The following is a 23,882-nucleotide window of genomic DNA, read 5'->3' on the forward strand; positions in this document are numbered from 1 at the left end:
GTACAAGTCTACAAGAAGGTTACAAAAAAAAAAGAGTAGTATCTATCCCTTATCTTTGGTGTTCTAAAACAGGGAGTTCACTAAGTAGGGAGTGGGTTGCTGGAAGTGTTGCAAGGCTTTAGTGTTACACACCCAGCCTTTCCTATTTCAATGCCCATTATAATGACTATGTTACAAGTTTCTTGCTTATATGCAGTGCAGTGAATGACATAAACCTGATTCGGAGCTCTTCTTGACCCATTCACCCTTACTTAGCAGCTCAAACAAACTATTAGTAGGTTAAGAAAAAAGAAAACAGTAATTAAAAGTTGCATCGTTAATCTGTGTCCCCTTTGTGTTACAGCAGTTTTTCACTAAACCTGGGACTGTGAAGGGATTACAAAGAAGATGGTTAGTCAAATCCTTTTTAAGGTTATGCGATTTCTTTTCCCCCCAGGCAAAAGTGGAAAGACCATGGCAATAGAAAATAAGTGGTCAAGGCAGTGTCTTCTCCCTTCAAAAGACCCAACTGCTGATGAGGTAGAAATTGCATGGTGCGGCCTCCTAGTCTTCCTCTGCAGATTCTTGTGAGGACGTTTCTTCGGTCTCTTCCTAGAATACACAAACAGAAAAAATAAATACTGTGGCGACCATGCATCTTAGCCTGCCACCTCACTCTTCTCTCAGGAAGCTGACAATTACCTCCTGAGCTAACAAAATGCCCTTTACAGCTGCTGTGACGTCTCAAGAAGCCACCTTGGGGAGGAGGGGAAGGTCTCCCGCTCTCCAGTCACCCCACTTTGGTCTGCCAGGCCTTCCTCCTACCCCAGTGGGTGCCACGAAAAAGTAATTTGTCATGGCCCTCTTACGGCCGGCAGACACGGGCCACTAGAAAACTATGGAAAGCATTTTGAGCAGGTATCCAATGTTAAGCGGGTGCTCTGGGAAGCCTTCTCCTCATCGGCTGTCCTCCTCCGGCCTACCGCTGCCTTCATGTCCGACTTCAGCAAGCCTGCCCGAATGCGATGCTCTTACACTGCTTATTTAACAAATGCGCAGTATCTTTCAGGACATGGGCAGTAAACCGGGGGCAATAAAAATTTCTGATAGAAGGGGCTGTCAGTGAAAAGTTGTTTTTTATCAAATGCTGCACATCATCGCCTGAGACAGCACATGAAAAAGATCTAGGAAGAACAGGAATGTACCCCCTCAGCCTACTGAGACCTTTTAAGAATGACCAGCTTAAAACAGCTTATAACAGTCTTCATACTTTAATAGATTTGATTTTCCACATGGCTTCATTTTGTCTGGGTGGCTAACTGACACAATTTATAACTCTCTTCCTTTCCCAGGCCACTACAGTACACCATTCAGCAAAGCATGCCTTAAAGCTTGCCTGCGTTATATGACCAAACTTCCATTCATTAGTGTTTGAAACACCTCAGCTGTGAAGGGCTCCTAAATGCTACCATGTGTGACACTGCTGCGGAGGAGCGGCATCAAGGAAAAACACTGGGCTTTAATCACAGGCCACTGCTCACTGCAATCCCCTTTCAAAAGGTTTCAACCTCCCCCCCCACCTCCCCGCAAGAAAAGGCTGAAAAAAAGAGCTGTAAATCCAGGAAATAAACATAAGTATAAATGAATGGATGACAGCTTAAAAAATATAACCATAGCAGCATCAAGCCATGAGATTTCACACTGGTTTTGTTTAGTCTGCTTTGGGTTATGTGGGAAATGTGAAAAGCATGAAACAAACGCTCGCCCCCCCCCCCCCATACCCTCACCCCCCGCTAAAGCTTGGGCCTCAGATATTTAAGCCAGTAGGTTTTTACCTCTTGACTAGGAAACAGGCCATGACCCTGGGGTACTCTCTCGAGCACCAGCCACAAAGAAAGATGTAGCATGATCAAAGCCGTGGGCGGAGAAAAGAGAGCAGTCAAGTGTCAGCTGCCCTCTGACCTTGACTTTTCAATTAATATTTAAATTCCAGAAGACACCAATCTATCATGCAGATAAACAATTTCTTCCTCACAACAACTTGTGTCCACTTGTAGCAGGGTTATATTCACGGTGCTGCTACGAAAATCATCCCTGACTCACGAAATGATTAAGTGAATTTTACCCCGTCGCTGGCAGCACTGAGGGACCTGCACTCACACTCCATCGAATCCCATTAATGTGTAATGCATTTTCCCTGCTTACCTCCCCCTTACGGGACTTCGACTGTTACAACATTTCAGCCAAGAAGAAAAATGGTATCTACGGGCACCTAACAAAGGGTAATTTGGGCTGCACATGGAGAGACCGTGCAAAATATGTTGGTTTGAGCCTTGATAATTCAGAATTTGGGATGATCAAGGCAAACGCTGGCTTTGCCTCCAAGCCAAGTATTTCAGTTAAAAATTACGACTGTGGGTTCTGTGCTCTTAACATAATACAGGTAGACATGTTTTGGTATTTGATGATCATCACGTGCTTAATCCCTTACAGCACCGTGGTCAGCCCTGAGCCTCACATCATCGTTTCCCAGAAGACGGCCGCGCACGCGTTGGCGTGGAGCAGCAGCTCATTTTGTTTTACACTTGGCTTGTCAGGAGACTACTGAAACCTGATGGACTCATTTTCCATGCAGGTGGACTTTAGATCACAGAATAAGAAGGATGGGGGAGAGGCAAAGTATGTGGAAGGACATGTGTCAGAGCCCAGCCAGGGTAGCCACAGAGAGCTATTTTTAGATAGAGTTGCCCACTCTAGTGATTTTTTACTGTGAATCTCACAATATTTTTTTTCCTTGTAGCCCCTGCTGCAGTGACCAAGAAAATGAATGAGAAGCTCTTTCTTCATCTATATATGCATGTTCATGTAATGAAAGAGGAGTTTCTCTCCTCTGCATATGTACATGCAAATGTGTGTACCTGTAGGACCTGGAAGGATGAGAAACCAAAAATCAAGCTGATCCCCTCCCCAATATGTAAATAATAAACTAATTATTAAAAACTATTTGAGACTGGCAGACTTCAAATTCACATCAGTCTTGAGAAAGACTTTTTTTCATGAAGAAAAGCTGGCAAAGGGATCAGATTGTTGTGCAGCAAAAAGAAAACTTTCCTTCATTAAGTTAATTCCTTGCAAAAGCCTAAGATAGCTCAGTTACAGACGGGTGGTTTTAAGCCAACCTATCATGCAAGTCCCTTGTCAAGACACAGATGGAGACATGATTGCTGCTCTGAAGTGCTTACAATTCAAACAAAGGGATAATACAAATCAGACATATATGCATGGAGGGACCCAAAGGAAGAAGCGAGTAGTGGTTCTGAAAGAGAAAATGCAGATGTATGAGACAGCAACAGAGGGATTTTTTGCACTGGTGAAAAACTGGTTGCAAATATCAGAAGGTTGTGCAGCTGTGATCCTCAACCCACCCTTTGCCTCTACAGCACCCACACGCACACACACTTCTCCCCAAAAGATGGAGGGGGGCAGGCGTTTTGATAACTGTGCACCCCCTAGAAGTTGCAAACCAGCTCTGCACTGAGTTGCTTCAGCCAGAGATTCACTGAAGTGCACTGTGTGGCACGTCAGGGCACTGGGCACCTCAGGGAAAGGATGCTTTACCATCAGTTAGCACCCTCCAGTCACTTACAAGTCCTCACAGACCCACCAGGGTCGATGGCATAGCCACGTATCATAGGATCAGTCCCTGAGTCAAAAGTCGGAGGAGGAACTGGGGCTGGAGTGAAACACTTTTTAAGTCCAGATGTGCTTCCCATCAAGTTGAAGAGAAGGGCAAAAATCAAGAAGGAAAGCATGGTCGTTAGAGCAGACATTAGAAATCCAAGTCACTCAGTCACAGCATGATAGCCGTGCAGAGCATAAATTCAGCAACACCACTGCAGGAAGCTCAGCCAAGAAGCAAAGGTTTCAGGTTACATGGCAGCCTTAATTCAGGTTGTTCTCACTTCTTAGGTGCATTCACTGTAGTTGTGGAGACAGAATGGTGACATGTGTTAATGGAGCGTAAATGTTCATCGACCCAGTTTTGCCTTGAACAGCTACTCCCCTGGTTATTTGTTTTCTGCTGCAGCAAGCTCGCAACAGGCTGGGCTAGCAGACTGCAGAGAGAAACCCGAGAAAGCTTCAAACCAGGTCAGATCCGGCTAACAGGGAAGCCACAGCCACGCAGACCTCAGGGTGAATAGGACACGCACCTGAAGGGCAGGGTAAATACTCACACGTGTAGCTCAGCCTTTACTCCCTGCTGCTCAGGCAATATCCCAGGTGGCTCCCTGCACATCCATGTGCCCCGCATGCATGTATCCTCTGGGACTGACCGACATGGGGATGCGCCCCAGAGGCAGTTTTACGTGGCACGTCCTGTCCTTGGTTGTCCCATGCATGGGTACGTTTATCCCAAGCTGCTACAGGTCACAGCATGATATTGTAAGACAAACTGCAAGCCAGCACCCTGAGCCATTTCCATCCTTAATTGCTATAACTGCCCCACCAAGCCGAGAGTGATGTGGAGCTGCTGTCTCTCCCCAAAAAAAGAGCAGCAAGATGGCTTTCTCCCAATCTCCTACGCGCACAAATGTTTAACAGGTCTTTTCTTGAGAGGTATCACTGGCAAGCAGCTGGCAGATGTGTACACTGGACTGGTACCCAACAGTGCAGCCCCCTCACCTCTCACTGGTGTTCGGTAACAGCAGGAGAGAAAGGACAGATGTTTGCCAGTGGCTCACAGCAGGTATCTGCCCTGAGAAGGGCTACTCTGTGGGGGGCTGGCACCACTGTTGTTAGCCCTGATTTAACAGTGGTGAAGGTAACAAAAAGGACCAGGAGGCAGGACAGCAGGCTTCAGTTAGAAGTGCTATCTGCAGCCAGTATGCCTATTTGGGCTTGGCCAACACACAATTTCAAAATCTGACATCCTTGGTGGGAGCTGGTTGCCTGAAGACAGGAGCCCAGAGCTGTTTTAGATGCCCTGGGTATCTCATCTGGTACCTAGCAGCCAGGCCGGAAGGGTGCTGGCCTCCTGTGTCACGCCCATCTGCTCTGTGGGATGTCTGTGATCCCCTGGGACACCTAAAAGGGCACAAAACAGCAATGTCGAGATGCATGGACCCACTAACCCTCTCCAGAGCTATGATGCTGCATCTCTGCTTTTGAAGGCTCTCCACTGTGGGAAAGCAAACTGGTGTATACTGAAAGAATACGAGAAGTGATAACCACTAGCACGTACACCTCATTCCTAAAGGTCAGCGGTGGCACCATCCAGAATGGAGCCATGCAACGAATGACTGTATTTAAACTACACCACCTTTTCAGGTCAGAGTCACCCCATGTTCCCCAGAGGCTCCTTTCCCATGACATCCTTTTCAGGTGAAACGTAGCTCTACCTGCCACCCAAGACCTCCATTTGGTGATCCACACTTGGTGAGTGCAGGCTATTTTTCTGGCACTACAAGCAGCCAGTAGCATCCTGGTGTCCTCAAGAGCAGACAAGCTTAGTTCGGTCTTTGTATGTCCTCTGCATTCCTTTTTTTTGGTGGACCCCCACAAAGTGGTCACAACTAAACCCAAAAATAAGACAGTTGTTGGTGTTTGAGAGGAGCGTTCCCCCCCATCTGCAGAAGGGCAACTGTTTGGCATTTTTGTAAAAACGTTTGTTCTGTTCTAATACCCTGGGGCTAAGCTCCTTTACGGCTACTTCAAGGTTAATTGTCTTTGCCTCAAGAAACTCACTGGCAATTCAGCTGGCAATTCAGTTTTTTCACCTTCTGCTCACGAATTTCTCAACTGTGGATTTAAAAAACTAGAACCAATTTTGTGAGATGAACTGCAGGATCACAGTAATGCTACATATGGAGCCTCTGAATTTGTCAGAGCTTTTATTTTATAACGAAGTATTAGCTATTGGCACAGATTTTGCTGGCTGCTTTCTAAGCCCGAGAGGGTATGCTTGAATAGATATGTCAAAAAGAACTGCTGACAAGAGCAACTTGCAAACTGTGGACCATTGTCTGCTGTTAACTTGTCTGAAATCCCCTGGCATGCAAGCTAATATTTTCAGAGGAGTCCCTGAAGCCAGTGGCTCCTATTGCAGATGCAGGGGCCTGGGCTGTGCCCAGCTGAGACACAGTGCCATCCCAACTGCTCCACAGCCAACACACCGAACGGCTTTAGAAATTCTTACCACACTAACAGACACTCAGAGTAGATTTGCTCTGCTTGAAGCTTAAGGTGGGATCTGCTGCTTCAAGCTACTTCATCCCCTGCAAAGCACACTGGCGAACTCAGTGACAGCTGTCATTCAGCAGTAAGGCAAAGTTTAAGTCCAGAAGCTGGATTCAGAGCTCAAATTGTTGCAGGTATTTACTTCACACATCACAATAACAGGATTTATTAGGGCAGAAGAGATCATCATGACCATATACAGAAAGGCCACACAACTCTTCTTACTGCTGGATTAAAGCATGTTTTTAAGAAGGGCACCAAAGGAAATGATTTCAATACAGAAACTCCGTATCCAAATATATATGTCAATCATCCCACAAGTAAGCAATTTCTGTGCAGTCACTCCTAGCATGCAAGAAGGAGCAAAACTTCTCTAGCCTGGTGGTTAAAAGCACAGTTAAAACCTCTGCCTACAGAGCAGTTCTGAGACCTGCTGCCCTCTCCCAGCGCTGTTTCTGTAGTCATTAAACAAGGCATGGGACAGCCCTGGGGTAGGGAGCAGGCAGGTGCCCCCAAGGAAGCAAAACTCTCAGTACCTAAATGACGTTAAAGATAAACAGAGACACAAATAGAGATGTTGCAGCTGATGGGGCAGTTTTGGGTTGAGATTTAAGGACTGGAAACCAACATTCTTGCTTTAAATGTCTAAGTCCCTATGGTCTTAGCCTCTGGTGGTCCACCTTGTCACCTAAGGATCTTGGCCTTCAAAAGACTACAGACTTGGCCATAGCGCGAGTCTAATATTTGGGCACCAGCAAGCAGCCTTGCTGAGCTGCCACTTAACTTTCCCAGTGCCCAAGTGCACGCTGGTGGGCATGTACAGACCTGCCTAACGCTACTGGGAGCAGTCTAAGGGCTGGCAAGTGTCTTAAAGGTCATTTTAACTTGGAGATGTTCTCAAAGTTTCCATGCTCAAGAAGGCAATGCACAACAGACAGCAAGAATAAGACTTATCTCTGAGCGTGCATGTACGCAACAGCACTGGTTTGGAAACTCACGTGCAGAGTTGTTTTGAAATCCCCATGCTCTCTGATTTGAAGCAGATACTTCAGGCTGTGTTTTCTACCTTCTAGCAAGAAGCCTACGCACCAAGCTGTTGTGTACAGAGGATGCATCTTTCTTCTGTTGAAGTCACTTCACTTTTATATAAATAATCAAATATTCTGTGAGGGATGGAAAGGGAGCAGAGAGATTAAAGCAAAACACTGATGCTGTCCTGCAGGTGACCAGCCTGTGGCTTTTGAGCTGCACAGTTAGTAAGCAAATTAAGGGTGCCCTCTCCTTTCACTGCTGGAACAAGACTGCTTGACTAGCAAAAAGGCTGCTCATGGGGATTACTGGATAATCCACACCCCCAGCTGTTGGAGGAAGTGAACTAGCTGGGGCAGCCAGGGTGAAGTTGCTGGGGTTGCGCTGGGACTCAGCTGCTGGTGAGCATGGCCCAGGCCAACAATGGCGGTAGAGGTCAGAGAGAGATACCATCCTTGCACACCCATGAACCACTCCTACAGATCCCCCTCCTCTGCTGCAGAAAGCATCTTGCAAGGCTTGGCAAAGTTTTGGTCCTTGAGTAACAGGTTCAGATAACTGGAAGGGACCAGGACAGTGCTGAGGAGGATCCCCTCAGGACAGGACAGGACATGACATTCCTCTTTAAGTTAGAACAGCCTTCTTTAAACATAGATTCAAGTCTTTTCTTCCTGTTAGATTAAGGGGGATTCAAAAAACATTTCTCTATCTCCTAGCTTATCTCCCACTAGGAGAACTGTTTGATATAATGGAGTGATAATGAGTCTCTCTGGTTACTTTGAGAGAAAGGGCTTATCCGACACACGATTTTTAAATCCAGGAGGGCTCACACTGAGAACTTCCAGAGACAGGAATTAGGTTGGCCGATGTTTAGATACCCTAAAAAGTACCTGTCTTAGGCTCTGCCTCTTAACGTCTCTTACAGATGAGCTTAAACGAACCTCAGCTCCAGGTGCCCAATTTTGCCACAGATTTTAGAGCAGCCCTGAAGTTAACTCAGCAATGAGGTTTCTGCAAGGCAGCAGGTCACTCAGCACTGAAGCCTGTGCTGCTGAAGCCTTTTGAAATTGAGACTCAGCTGTCTAAATTACGTCAGGCCAGATTTCTTAAATGCGTTTTGGCATCTGAGTATAGCAAGTGCCTTTTTGACCTAAGCAGGTCAAAACACTTTGAAAAAATCTGTTGCCCATGTGATTAAAAGGAGAGTGAAAATCTCCAGCAAAATCTCAGTACTGGTCAGAAGAATTTTGCACGAAGCACCATTTGAAGCCTGCAAAGCACAGACCTAAAGTGAAAATGGTGCTTGAAGCAATCGTGGGTGCTGTGCTAACACTGACAGAGACGTATTTTGTCTTGGAGAGTTTCAACCCTACAAGATGTAAACAGTTCTGGTGGGAAGGAAATAAAATATTAAGGAAAAGAAGGCAGCGGTGCTGTTAGAAACATATACAACCGAGCTGGACTAACCCCAACCTTGAGAAGCTGCTCTTACAAACCTCTTGTGGAGGCTGTAAACTGGAAGAGTGGTAAACTGCTCTGCATTCACACAGCACACCACGCTCCAGAGCCAAAATCCAGACTGGAGTGTAAGGCAAGCAGAGGCTCTAATAATAGTGTCTAATCACTAATATGTATGTCCGTAATTAGATGAAAGAGCAAAAAAAAGGTGGACACCAGTCTTTAAAAATCCTTAGGCTTGCACAATTCACTGTAACACTGTGGGTCACTGCCTTAGCTCTGCTTTCTTGCGGCAGTGGAGATGGCAAAGCCCAAAAGGAGCCCACAGAGGTAACCCTGAGGGAGTCTGCCTTCCTCCTGAGCCCCTGTGGTACTTGAAAGAGCGGCGATTTCTGTGCGTATTTTATGTGGAGCACCAGAGGAAGGACTGTGGTGAAAGTCCCCCAGAATGGAGCAAAGAAAGGAACACTAGGACAGGCTTTGAAATGGAGGTCAAACCCACATCGTTTACCTTTTGCCCTCCCCCTCATTTTAGAACATGAAAAGGAGAATAAAGTAAGGCCTGTTAGATTGCTGTTCTCCTTTTTTTCCCTCCCTAAAAACGACTGCTTGTTATGGACAGGAAGCAACTGCCAGAAGTTATTCACCTCCAATCCTTTATCACTTAAAAAAGCATTACAGCTCGGTCCATAGAGCCACTGGCAACTGCGGTTTAGGAACAGCTATCTATCTGTAATGATAAATAATAAAATAAAGCGTCTTCTCTTTTGAATCCCAGCTGAGAGATTTTGCCAAGTGATCAAACTTGTCTGAACCTCGGAGCAGCAGCTTTGAAGTAATAAGAAAGAGATTGAAAACCTGCAGCCAAGAGCCGCACACACCTCATTAGGGCCCAGCCATGCGGGAAGGCCGAGCGGCAGCCGCCGGGCCCGGCCCCGCGTACCCACTGGAAAGGGGCTGCGGGAAGGGAAGATAAAAGAGCCTTTCACAGTGGAAGTGCACCGGTGACATTTTTACGAGCGCCAGCCCCGAGGCTGAGCGGCTCGCGGCCGCGCGCGCAGCCCGCGCCATGCCGCTGCCCGCGCCATGCCGCTGCCCGCGCCATGCCGCTGCCCGCGCCATGCCGCTGCCCGCGCCATGCCGCCGCCCGCCAGCGCAGGCCTCGGGGTGGGCAGGGGCGGCGGGGGCTCCGCCACTGCCGTCGCTCTTCCTCAGCCTCCCCCGGCTTTTCTCTTCCTTTCTTTTTTATGTTTCCGAAGGAGAGAGTTTAACATACAGGGCTCTACCTTCCCCAGGTTGTGCTCAGAGAAGCACCCCCCCAAATGAGAAACATATTTCTGAAAGACAGCGAGCTGGGTTCTCCGATCTGGTTCAACAGAGTTCATGTGAGACTTTGTGGTGTAATTCAGCTAAATGATTTTTTTTCTTCAAAAAAACCCCAAACAAAACAAAAACACTAAAGCTTAACAGACTTGTAAAATGCTTTTTAAAACGTCTGAAGAGTTTAATCACAGATCTTACCACACAGACACTGGTGAGGCTGTGTGCTGGCAGTAAAGCAGAGTATTTAACTTTGAGAGCTGAAGTTCTGGGTTTAATTTTCAGTTTCAGACTAAACAGCAGGTCTGCAGCGAAAGGCAGGGTGACGACTCCTGAGCAAAATGGGGTAATGGAAATGCTTTTCTTGCAAACGGTACTGATTGTGTAACCATGGAGCACCTCTTTGTGCAGGCGAAAGCACAAAATCAGAGAAGTTTGTGTTGGTTTTAATAAACTACCCCCCCGTCCCCTCCCTTTTTCTACTGCAAAGAATTCTACTGCTATTTTATTATGTAATGCTGCAGGCTAAAAATATATCCCTAATTTAAGCCATCTTGCCAATAAATCTACAAATACCAGGTAATCCAAAAAGGGTAGTTAGGGTTTAATGACATACTCTTCTTGTCATCTTAATATGTTCAACTCCTAAAGGATTTAGAGTGATGCATTTAAAGATTTTTTTAGTTCTTTAATATCTCCACACAATCTGGTGGAAAGGGCATTAACGTATGGTCCTCTTCAGCATGGAGCAGCAACCCAACTTTTCAAGCTCCATCTGCGCCTCGATCCGTGCTACCACAGGGCGAAGCTTTTTCTTTCTCTAAGCAAGATAGTCTGATTCAAAGGGAGGGGGGCTGTCCAACTTAATAGATAGTGATTATTTCCTTTTGATTATAGAGCCTTTTATGGGAGTTTCTTTTCCAATTGAACACTTTATAATCAAATCAGAAAAGGTATCCTGGTGGAAACGTGTGTTCAAAACATGTTTTCTTTTAGGACTGAGACAAATTTACTGCAATTTATACCTCAATGTTAATCTATTCTCCTCTTCCTAAACATAAAAAATACTAATATAAATTACAGTTAATGCCTCACTATATAACACAGTTCTCAGGAGACTATTAAAGCGATGGGCGAGCCACCTAACACACTGTAACTGTCTCTCTGCTGTTCTGATTTCAGTTTCCAGATTTTGCCTCAAAACAAGCATGAGAATCAGGGAAGGGGAGGGGGTGGAAGCCATTCACTGCCCTGAATCTGATATCTCCCAGGTCCTAGAGCTCACATGTCCCTTCCTTCCAGACTCAAGTCTGGTTTCAATGGAGCGCTCATTTTTCTTCCCACTAATCCTGCCGTGAGATCAACCATTGGTAACTCTGTGAGAAATTAAATACCAGGATGTGGGAAATCTGAGATCTGAATTCGGGCAGAATGTGGGTGATTCATTTTTTTATTTCTCTCCTTCTCTTTTCCCATGGTTGTTGTGTGGCAAGTAACTCTCCAAACCTGAGATCAGAGATTGGCCCTGAACAATGTGACTACATTGACAGAGCAGAGGCAAAGCAGGACGTACGTTGGCGATATTATATCCCTTTTTAATATAAGCAACAGTCATTTCTGAAGAGATTTCGGCCAATATTTTCTGAAAACATTCTAGCATTTCCAGAAATGCCTTACAATGGGATCAGCAGCAGAACTTCATCATGGTGATGCTCACCATCTGCTGGTGCAGACTTCATAAAGAATTTAACATTTGTGGCACTGGGATCCCAATGAAACAGGATCCATGAGGTAGTTTGCTATGGTGATGTGAGTGCTACAATGCCCAACGGTCAGGCAGTCATTCTGAATGGCTTTTTTCCTTCCTCGATGTGAGAAAAGCACATTTATTTATTTAGGTCCTATAAGGATGAACTCAAGATGCTTACAAACACTGGACTCCCCAAAGGTTTCGGTCCTTCATGCACTTCTCGGCACTGTGCTGATGTTTGAAAACCACCTATGTGCTCCTGTAGCCTTCAACGTAAAGTACCTAGGAGCACAATCCTCACTGCATAGTCTACTAAGAGGTTGTGATACTCCCAGACTTTTTACTGTCTATAAACACAGCGGCACCATGCTCACAATATCCAATGAGCAGTCAATGACCATGAGCTCTGAACGGCACCCCCAAACAGCAGCCTGTCTGTCAGAGCCAGTGCTTGCTGGCTGGGTTGCTTCACACCATCACAGCACTCAGGGACAGCACACTGAGAGCACCAACAGAAGCGATACGGGATGGAAGCCCCACCGGGGAAAATGGTTTTAGAGTGTCTATCCCGATTTTATTTTGTGCTGACTTTTATGAATCCTTTGCCCGAGCTGTCCTCTCTGAGCTGCAAGGGAGGAGGCACACTCGTAGGTCCAGCCTATCCAGCCCAGCCTTAACGTTTGGCACAGGTGTCACAAGCTGACAGGCCGCCCAGGGAGGCCAGATGTCACCCCAGGGTAGCATGGCAGCGCTGATTTCAAGGAACTAAATTCACCGAATTCCACAAATAGCCCCACAGTGACTGACAGAGTAGCTGTGAAATGCTTCTTATTCTTCTATTCCAAGACTGTTATTTCGGGCAACAAGAGGACCTTATAAAATTCCCCAGATGTCATGGAAACCCCAGAATAAAATACGATATTGGCTTCTTATTGCTTCCTTCCAGAACATGTTTAAAGATGTGTATCAGTTAATAAGGGCTGAGCATATTGCTCTTTTCCCTAGCCAAATCTTTTTTAATAGTTCTGGTATGCAAATACTATAACTGACCATCCTAGCGAATTATTTAACAGATAAAAAATGTATTTTCACTGGTCTTAACTTGGATTTTCATTGTGTTTACCTTATTCCACATCCATTGCAGCATACCTCATTTTTAACATATAATTTGCAACAGACTTTATATGTCCTGAACTGGGATGGCAAAGATGTAGCAGTTTCTAGAAGTGGCTACATAGAAGGTTCATGTCTCCTGTTTTTCAGTGCAGCAGATGAGCTGGGTTACAGCCCTGCAGTATCTGTTAATATTTAGGTCAGGAAATAGGGCATCTTTCAGTGACTTCAGCTGGGTGTGGAGGAGCAACAATGATGCTGACTGTGAAAGATGCAGAGCCTTTATGAGAAGCTCAGGAATCAAGCTCCCAGCAAAGAGCACCTTCTTCCTGCGCAGCCTTCCGACACACCTCATCTTTGCTAATTAGCATTTTGATTATTTTTGTTGCTATAAGTCCAGAGGCTGATTGTTCTGGTAGTTTCAACTTTCTGGATATCATTCTGGAAACATCTTAAAATAATCCAAATTTTCAGGGGGTAGCCAAGTACTAACTAGAACCCTGTATGTCTGTGAAGTAAGATACCCAGTGTTAGCAGCACGGACTCTTGTTACTCTTGGAAATCTTGGCCAAAATGCATAGCATGTGTATGCAAAAGTAGCACTGTTTAATTTACTCCTGACTGACACTTTTTAAACACTCTTCCCTGCCCAGCCATCTTCCTCAACGGTGTTTCCCAAGCACACGTCACAGCCCCATCTCTTCTGGTTATCGTTAGTGAGATTTCCCTTCACATCAAACCAGAGCCAAGTTCTGAACTGGATGGGATACCTCCCTGAACAGCTTCTGTGGCCACAGCCATGGGGTCATCCACAAAGCCACCCTGTCCACAGCCATCACCTGCCCATCTCGGGCTTCTTCCCCAAGCTTCTTCCCCAACGGAGGGGAGAACAAGGAGGTGGGGACAGAGCGTGGAGGAGCATTGCTGACTGAGGGAAATGTTTTAGCTTACCCCTTCAGCCTCCAGCCTTCTACCACCAACTGCTGCGCCTGCTCCAAGTGCTATGGACAGAGCGGCTCAACAGCTCTAGTCCCTGAACATTTCTATGTGCCATTAGGGACAGGTCTTGCCCAGCACACACGGAAAGAGCAGCAAATGAATGGGCAAATGTGTGACCAGCACTGCACTCAGAAAGCTGCCTCCTGCTCTAGGGCTTGTCTCAAGGGAATTAGATGTTGCATATTTGAACAGTTAAAATAACCTTTTTTTCCTCTTGTTCAGAGCTGAAGGCTCCTCCTGTGTTGGGCTATGCCATGGCACTCCTGCTCTTCAACTGACTCAGAAACTGGCTGACAAGGACATGACATCTCCAAGTGGCACGTTGCAGCAGGCAAGACTGAAACCCCCAGACAGTCCCTGACAAGCCATGAAGAAAAAGTATCTTGCTAAATCTGATCCCTTTTTAGTCACGTCAAATCATGAGTGTGTGCACTTATAACTCCCTTACTCAAAATGGGAGTATCAGCACCTCAGTTTTAGCAGAAGGGGAAGCAAGGCACTGGGAGACTTGCCTAAAATGGGACTTGCACACTGCCGTGCTCAGCGCTAATGGCTTCAAAGGAAGCAACAGGCTCACCCAGCAGAGTGCTGACTGGGGCACCTCTGCTCCTCAGCAGCATATGGGAACACAGGGACAGGCACCTCAGCCTGCCTTGTGGGCTGCTGGTACGCTAAGCATAATTCCATCAGCATTTCCTTGACTGAACTTGTCCTCTGAATTTAGCAGACAGGACCATCCAAAATCCTCTTCCTTCTTGTTTCTTTTCTGCACTGAGACCGGTGCTGCTGCGAAGCTGGGACTCAACCAAACCATCTTTCTCCTGGTTGTTCACTCAGTGGCTCTTCAACCTTTGAATCATTAGCTGCACTGTGTCCCAGGTTCAGCGAGTGGCACGAAGAACACTTCTCCCTTGGCAGCCTGGAGCGCTGCTGGGATGAGAAATGGGGCCGCTGCCCAGGCAACCTACTTCCAGAGCAACTCCTGTGGCCATCACGGTCTTCCGAGAAGCAGGCTACCCCTGCTCCCCTGCAAAGCTCATTCCACTCCCACCACCACCCCCCTCCAAATACTGGATCCTAGCAGAGGCCATACAGGGCTTGTAAGTCCCAAATAACATGAGAGAGGAGGCTGGGGTAGGCAGCGCCTGATGGCAGTGCAGCCCCTGGGCAAGTGCCCCTTGCTCCTGCGGTGAAGCTAAGGCGCCTGCTGAGTGCAAGAGAGACTGGGCAGGTCGGGAGCTGGGCATTTTGTCCTTTTCTCTATTAAACACCAAAATGCTGCCTGCAGGGAAACAGGGCTGTCTGTATACCGCCGGGTAAATCAAAAAGATTGAGGGCTGGATTACAAAGCTTATTTGCGTATCTGAAGTGAAGCACTGGTTTATGGTGCACACTTAAATGTTTAACTACCTCTGTAAAAAACATGCCTGTTTCCTTTGCATTCTCCACAAAATGGTGGAAATGTTGGGTGAGCTCTTTCTTTATTTTCATTACTGGTAGGAAGGGTTCAGTTGAAGAAAATACTCAAATGAGCTGTGAGCAAAAGCAATTTTTATAAAAGTGATTTTTATAAAATTGATTTGTGGTAATGACCCCATGGCTCCAGTGTTCAGTGTGTGGAACTGTACTTGCTGGCAAAGTCTTTGCCATCCCAACACTGAGAGGCCAGTGTGTACTACCACCATCAATAAAAGAAACTATAAAAATGTTTAAAAAATTGCTTCATAGAGCAGCAAGCTACATCTTCAGATCACTGTATGTATTTCTGATTTTTGACTCTTTAGAAGTAACTGAATATCTGAATATATTCCTGTCCTGAAGGTAATTTTTTCCTTTTCTTCCCTTCCTTCTGGTCACAAAATACCTCAGCTTATTTGTTTAATTTATTTACAGCCAAATTTCTGGAAGCAGCCATCTCAAAAATGTCACTCTATCATAGCTATGTGATAAATGACAATCATAAATACTTAAAGCCTTGGAAACCTGAATCTTACATTGGTTTGGGTATTTAAGTGTAGCCTCATTGAATGAAGTTATTCAGAGTCTATTCAGAAGTTATGTCATATAAATAACAAAATATTTGCTGTCAGAAATACCTGACTTCCTCTTCTAGCCCTCATTCTTTAGCACAGGTTAGTGCTTCATCTGTTCATAGAACTGGTAATTGCAACTTCTGTATTTTTCCCCAGATTTTTGGGGGGATTATTTCATAAAAACTGTGCTCTTTTTTTTTTTTTTAAGTCAACAGACAAACTATTCAGTCTCCCTGCCACAGTAAACAGATTATAAAAGAAGACTGAATATGTCTTCCTTTGGAAACCATATCATGCAGTTGCCACCATTTTGCTTTGGAAGGAGAAAGAAGGTAAGGACATAAAGCCCAGCACCCTCCATGAGACTCCATCTACTGTATCCATGAAGAAAGCAAGAGACTTTCCTGATTTTCTTAAAATCAAATTCAAACCTCTCCCAGAGCAATGGTAGGTCCATTCCTGCAGTTCAGGCATCCACCTAATTTCTTAATAATTCTGGCTGTAGTCTACAAGTTTGATATTATTCTAATTTTATTTTTTTCATTTTACACCAAGCAATCCTTACAGATTGCTTGAAATATAAACAGAAGAACTGGTAACAATGAAACATAATTTTCAAATCGGAGCCATTTTTCGTAAGACTTCCCATGACATTTTTATCCATTTGTTAAAATTATGTTTTTTAATCAGAAAAAATGTTTCCAGAACACTCAAAAGCTAAATCTGGAAGGATTTTGCAGAGCAAGGGTGTTCGAAAACCAAAATGAAACCCTATTTTGATCTAAAAAACTCAGTCCCCAAGTGATCATAACATTGTGAAAACAAAAATTCCAAGGACACCTATGGGGAAAAGGTCAATAAAACCAGGTTATTTCATCATGAAGCTATTTATGCAAAACCTCTGACCAGTTCCAACAAGCATCGTCCCCCCGTCTGGTGGTGGTGGGAAGCAGGGCACTGAGCTGGAGGGCCCTGTAGCAGGTCCAGGGCCCAGCCCCACTGGGAAAGCTTTGGGCAGCTCCACTGGGACCACGCTCCACATGGGGAGGTGCAGTCCGTCTGGGCTGATGAAGCTGTGACATACACTTGCTTGGTGCATGTGCACATGGTACCAAGGGCCTCCAGCACATATAAGATGGCCCCTATTGCTGTCTTTGGGAAAACATTCATTAATTGCTTTAAAAATAACAATAATAAAAGAATGGTAACAGCCTTTCAGAGGATGTTCTGGAGTGGTGTGTATAACACATGCAGTTACTCTACTTTGGAGTATAAAATTCCACATACCATTGGACAATACGTTTTTGTCCCTCTTTCCTGACTCTCCATAATAAATAAATATAGGAAAAGTACACAACACACAACACAGCTTGCTGGATGCAGTGAGAAGAGCAATGAAACCCTGGGGCATCAGGTCAACCTCCAGGGCAGAGGTTTTCCAATGTTTCTACAGCCAAGGCTCAGTTGAGTAAGGCTGCAATATTCCCAGCTCATCAGGATACAGGGTGGGCTTGGACAGTGGCACACACTCTCTTGAATGTGTATCTGCACCTGCATGGGTGCAAAGGATTGGCCATCCTGTCTGTGACACTAGAAGCTTCTTTTCAACCTGCTAAAACAGATCTCTGGAGTACTTCTACCACACTTCTCTCTAGGATTTCCCAGAAGGGAAAAAAATAAATCCACGTGTGGTGGCTAGCATGTACACAGAACGCCTGAAGCTTGTGGAAGTGCAGATTTATTGCACGACACAGAGAGGCGATGCAGCACGTGCACCGTGGGCCCACCGGCCAGGGTGCCCCAGCGCACCGGACTTTCCACGCAACCACCACAGGTCCTGGGCTCAGCTCTACTCACAAAGTATGCTGCTTTTGGGCTGCCTGTGAATGTGTGAATCACAGATGTAGCTCCTGGGCTGCAGAGCCTGTCTGATGCTTTCAGCATTTACTGTGTCCTATGTTGAGTAGGCATATGTGATGGATGCAGCTGGGGAACACATATAACTTGAGGTTGTGAGGTGTATATATACTGAGACTAAGTAACATGCATAACTTTATTGATACCAAGACTAAGAAATGAGGAACAGGAAAAAATACAGCAAACCTGCATTTTCTCTCCTATACAAAATAACACTTTTCTTTTTAGCTTCTCTTCTTGTTGGGATTTTTTTTTTTTTGGACATTATTTTAGAAGCACCTAATGTATTTAGCAGTAGGTAGAAAAGCACACTTTGTGTGTACTGTTTGTGTACTTTTTCTGTACACTTTTGTGTATACCCTTCTATGTACACTTTATGTGTACTTTTCTGACTGATACACTGTCTTTCTGACTAGTAGGCTGTCTTTCAGACTCAGATACAAAGGATTTGCAAGGATTTGAGGTTTTAATAGACCTCCCAAAGAGATTATAAGATTTTCAAAGGGCTGTTCTACACTCACAGTATTTCTTCTCTCCAGAAATGATAAAAATAAAACATGTCCTGTTTCCAGAAAACTTTGATAGCTTTCATGATGTTTTCCTAAAAATACCTATTTCCTTTGTATTACTTAAGAGTGTAACTCCCCCATATGGCTGAGGCTACAGCTGCTACAAACAGCTTAAAAATTAGAAAATGGAGAAATTTCTATTTCTATTTGGACTGCTTATTTGCACACCTCTGTAAGAATATTACTTCATCATGCTTGTAAGATCTGGCCTTCCATTCTTTGCAGACAGAGCGGATTTCAAAGGAGCGTCTTGTTTTTGAGGTTTAGGCACATATTTACGTGAAGGTGCTAAATTTACCCATGTCACACAGTTAGGCTGGCTCTCTTTTCCTCATTTCCCCAAGGAAGTGTGAGGGTATGCACCAGTGATCATCACAAAGATGTGTACAGACCACAGTATTTAAAGGTTTGTATTAATGATATGGGTGTGTAGATTTCCAGTGGATTTTACTGTTGCATTTACCAGCTGCGTGATGGTAAATCTTCAGAGCTCTGGGGATGTTTGAAGATATTGCAGAAGTTTATATAGGCATCTGTATGGCTTTAAACTGGACAGCAGATATCCATAAAGAGACCTAGAGCATGGCAGAGCCCTGCGTGATGCTTAAAATCTGGGAAACAGTGATGGGAACAGAGCTGTTATTCATAAAATGAGAATTTTATCTGGTCTTGCTGTTTCTATATTTTTAAAAATATGACACAAACCCAAGAAGCATCGGTACTAGCAACAGTAACAAGAGTAACGGTGATGTAAACTAACGTTCATAGAAATCTTTGAGAATACACCAAAATACACCAAAATCTTTGAGAATACACCAAGGCACGGCACGCAGGGGTGAAACCTGACCAAGTTTCTGCCACTTTTACCAAGGCAGGCTGGAGTAACACACTCACCATCACACAGCAGTTCTCAACTGTAACCTCTTACAGTCCCCACTGACGAAGAAAGGATACATTTCTAACTTAATCCAGACTGCCACATGGTAAAGCCATCTGGGAGGATATTTTGAAGGAAACAGATGGAAAAGGAAGAGATTCCTCTGAATGTAGTGTAAGATTTACATTATCCTCCATGAACTTCCATGTAGTCCCCATGTTTATATAATTTATCACTATTTCCTTAGACAGCTCAGATTAGGAAGCCTGCATGAGCTCATGTTCTTGTTGTTAATTCTGAGTCCGAACCTCCCTCCTCTAAAGGGAAATTCAGTAGTGTAAAAAGAAAATGGAGAAAGGCAACCGGACTTAAGTGAAACCCAGCAGCATGAAGTTCCTGACTGTCCCAGGAATTACAGTTTTATCTCCTCCTTCTTTCAGCCTCAGGAAGACACTGTCATGAGTGCTTGCTCACGGTGATAATTTTTGTTCTCTGCCATGCACCCACACGCAGCAAAACCACAATGTTGTGCTAGCATAAGAGTGGGAGCGGGGCCTGTTAAAACCAGGAAGGGTTAAAGACTAGTCAGTGATTTCACTGAACATCCCTCAGGCCAAGGATTAAAAAAACGAAATGTTCTCTGAGTGAAGACATGGCACACAAATAATTTAAAGAGTGTAATTTCACTAGTCGTGTTGTGATGACTGGGGATTTCTAAAAAGCCCTCTCTCTCCTTTCATGCATTCTTCTGTGCCTCCTCATTTTCTATACAAACATTTCCATTACTAATGGGGATGTCAAAGGGCCTCCTTTCTCTCTCTCTCTCTCTCTCTCTGTGTCTCTGACCACGGAGATGCTGCCGAGGCACCGTGCAGCAGCGGCTGCATCCAGCTGGCTGAAACACCCTACAACATCCCCACCGGAGTCATTGCTTTGGGAAAGAAGGGATGGAAAGATCCATACACGGAGCCCTCATACTCTGGCTCAAACATCTACATCATTTTGCCATCAATTAAATCTGTCGTTACTTTGTTCTGCTACCAAAAGACGGAGTCCCAGGTCCCCTCTTTGTCCTTCCACACCCCAGTCCAGCCTCAGTCGCAGCGATTTTTTTCTCTGTTGTGCTGGGGCTCGCACTCGATTACTGTTCAAACAAAACACTCACAGGGGTAAGTGCCCGGGGAGACTGGAGACCTAGTGGCACCACACATGCCATCAGCGGCAATGACTTCTGCCAGGCTAGGCTGCAGGCAGAGCCACCAGCTCTAGACACCTTCATCCCGCTGACCCCGGTGGGGATGAGCTCTGCTATGTACCAGAGGAAACCACAACACAAACAGCCTCCCGGGAGTCTGCCTCCCGGATTTGGCCCCCTTTGCACAGCAGGGTTTAAGCCTCCCTGTCTCTCAGGTGCCATGGAGGAGATAGCTGGCTTTGGGCCGACCGGCAGATTTACTACCGTGTTGTAGTAGGAACAGCCTGACTGCAGCCGTAACAGTTCAAGGATGTAAGCGAGACCAGGGAGAGCAAATATCTTTTATTAGAACAACTTGGTGTGTTTTGAATTGTGTGGTGTAGTCATAAGGTTATAGATGGTAAGTCCTTGGGGACTGACGTGTTTCTTGCATAAGCTGGCCTAATAAAAGATATTACCTCTCCTTGCAAAACTTACCTCACTTGAAAATACTACTACATTCACCCTGTATGTTATCTCTGCCATTCAGAGACGTTAATATTATTGCCAGTGCCATGGATTCATCATTTCTGCGACTGTATTGATTTCTTTTGTAGAAACCCGATTCCTGCACATGCTTTGGAGAGTTACATCATTTCACCCCTCCAAGTCACAGCTAGGATGTTTTCTGTTTCTTATGTAACAGCTCCTAATTGAGATTACAGTAGACATTACAATAATGTACACTGTGCAATAACGTATTAAAAGCATAAAGTGGAAAAACAAAAGTATTATTCCCTTCCGAAAGCAGACCTCTTTCCAGAAAAGCAATGGACCCTTTATGCTCTTGACTCAGCAATCATTCATATTCACCAAGGTACGGGACCACAGCCCATGGACTATGGACTCTGCCAGGCAGGGACGGACCTGCTCCCGTGCCCACAGGCTGGTGCATATATAACAAAGTGGCAGAGTTAGGATGATGTTTTTTTTTTTTTTTTTACATGGGGGGGGGCGGGCGGCTGGGAAAAGAACATGGAGGCCATCATAAATGCAGTGTTTGAGCAGTCTCATGACACCCTAGCTTGCACTTTGTCCAAGGTATTGAAGAAGAAGAATACCATCCAACAGAAGAAGTTCAAATGTGTTAAGTTTTTACAACTGATCCAGGCTAGTTACCAAGTTCAGCCTATTTTATTTCAGCGATTTAGAGACTCCTTTAGACCAGTGAGGAGAATGGTTTTATACCTGTGCCCCCTCCTTGCTGTAAGCAGTCCCCAGTTAGCCACATTCAGGACACACAGCGATACCTATCGCGTGCCAGACTTGTACCAGATGTGTGTGTGCACGTGCCTGCATTATCATTGCAAGGTGGCCGCTGCAGAAAGAGGACATTTCTGAGCAAGCACCATCCACTGCTTCCTCCTCTCATTCCCAAGGGCCATCAGGTAAATTGTTCTGGTGGTTGTGCCTAGCAAGCCAACAGTTGTCCCCCACCTCATATGATAGATTTATTTCCCTTCATTCTTTACAGTAAAGGAGACCAGTTTAAATAATGAAGAATTATTTCATTTAAAGCCATTTAAAGAATGTAAATTAGCTTTTCTTACCTGAGCAGGCTTCTTTTGAACCACTTGTTGAGGCTGAAAAGTAAAACAAAAGCACGGTGAGAAACAAAATTCACGGAGGTCACTTAACTGTGATTTCACAGATGCTGGGAAAAAATATTTTCAGCAATAGAAATAAAACACAGGCAAAGGCCACATTCAGAAATGAAGTGTTGAACATACCCAGCTCTCACACCCAGCCTTTCCTACATCCATTTATGAGCTTGCCTTGAAGTAGTTCAGATTACTGCGGATGCAGAGGAGTATGTTAAGTTTGTAGAATTAAAACCAAGGTGAAATCTAATTTAGCATGCTACATCTTTCAGCTCTTCTATAGTACTGCTAGATTTACTTTGCCGCATTACTTATCAGACTGTGAGAGTGGCCTGATTTTATAACTAGATTTTGTCTTCGCTGATGCTGTTCACTCTCTTTCCACACTCTTTCAGCTGTGAGTGCAGCGTCCTGCTGTGGGGAAGCCCTCCCTCCTGGCCATGAGCAGGAACACAGCTCAGGCAGAGAGGTGAGGGACACATAACCTCATTCCCAAGCCAGGGCTTCCCACTTGACCAAAGCCATCCCTGCCGAAGCTAGGAGGCTGGGATGGGCAGCAGCTCCAGCCCTGGGAAGCTCTGGTTTGGGAGCTCTAGCTGAATGAAGACAATGCTGTGCTGACCCTCGTGAGCCTGTTGACATCATTTCGGGGATGCCCATCACTGGGCTGGCTGGGTGCATGGCCCGGATAACTGGAGGCTGTGTCCACCTGCCTACATGGGACCTGGCGGCACAGCCACAGGCTCCTCAGCAAGTCTTCCTCCTGGCTGCTCCCACCCAGGAATGGGAAACACAGTCCAGACGTGTCAGGAGGCCCACCAAGGTGCCACTGCTCTTCATCCCCACCCCGGGGAGGAGGAGGAATACTGATTAAAGAACTAGCACAGGTGTACTTAAAATACACCACCACCACCCAGGTGATGTGACGACCCTCGTGGGTGCTAGGAGCAGCACGGAACAATAAGACCACAGATAAAGGATTAAATCCTGACACAGAGAGCACAAAAGGTCTTTTCTTACTTCAGTGGGGCAAAGCTGCCGCCTCCCCCCAGCCCCCACCCCGGACTTTCTGTTTTCAAAGTTTATGAATTGCACCCAATGATTTTCTTCCTGCCCTTCCTTCCTGCCTGTTCCTAATCCCAGCCATGATTTTAGTGCCTCGTTTGGGCAGAAGCCAACATGCTGTCCCTCTGCATGGCCAAAAACCTAATTTTCATGACAGTGTAGTAGGAAATAACTGGAATATTTCTGAATAAACAGTTTAGTGTAACTGGCCTTTCAGAGCAATATTTCAGTCGGAAGGATCAATGAAAATGTAAATTAAATGTAACTGATTCAATTCAGACTGCCCTCCACAAGCGTCCTATTTTAACAAGAGATGCTTTGTTTATTTTCAGTCTTTTTCTAATTCAGCAGAATCCTGTTGCTGTTATATTTTTCTATCTGTGCCTCAGGCTCCAAGTTCTGCTCTCAAATAAATATGAGAAAAAAAACTATGATGTGATGACTGGGTCCGTCTTTAAACTTCAGGGTGGACCCTTTTCTTTTCCATTAAATTCCCTTGCAATGGAGAAGCTATTACCAACGCACACATTTTACTGATGCCTTCTCCAGGTGGACTGCAAGCCCTGAACTCATTAATGGACATTTGCTGCCCTCAGACAAAGGAATGATTTGTTTCAAAGGAATCCCTCGTAATTACAGAACTCACTGAGCTCTTCGGTAATCCACCACTAGTGCCCTTCCGCTTTCTTTTTTTGCCTGCT

General features: G+C 45.3%; 1 protein-coding gene across 1 annotated transcript in view; it reads right to left on the minus strand.

The window, feature by feature from the left end:
• Positions 1 to 543: 543 nt before the first annotated feature.
• The window catches only part of HMGA2 (high mobility group AT-hook 2), a gene marked incomplete at both ends in the record, with an annotated part of 117,856 nt that continues 94,517 nt past the window's right edge, over positions 544 to 23,882 (minus strand). The window contains 2 exons of the mRNA XM_082308992.1: positions 544 to 591; positions 22,066 to 22,098. Coding sequence (XP_082165118.1) covers positions 544 to 591; positions 22,066 to 22,098 — 81 coding nt within the window. The remainder of the gene's footprint in view (positions 592 to 22,065; positions 22,099 to 23,882) is intronic.

This window comes from Platalea leucorodia, assembly GCF_965183815.1.
Source record: "Platalea leucorodia genome assembly, chromosome: 4".
In the NCBI taxonomy this organism is placed as follows: domain Eukaryota; kingdom Metazoa; phylum Chordata; class Aves; order Pelecaniformes; family Threskiornithidae; genus Platalea; species Platalea leucorodia.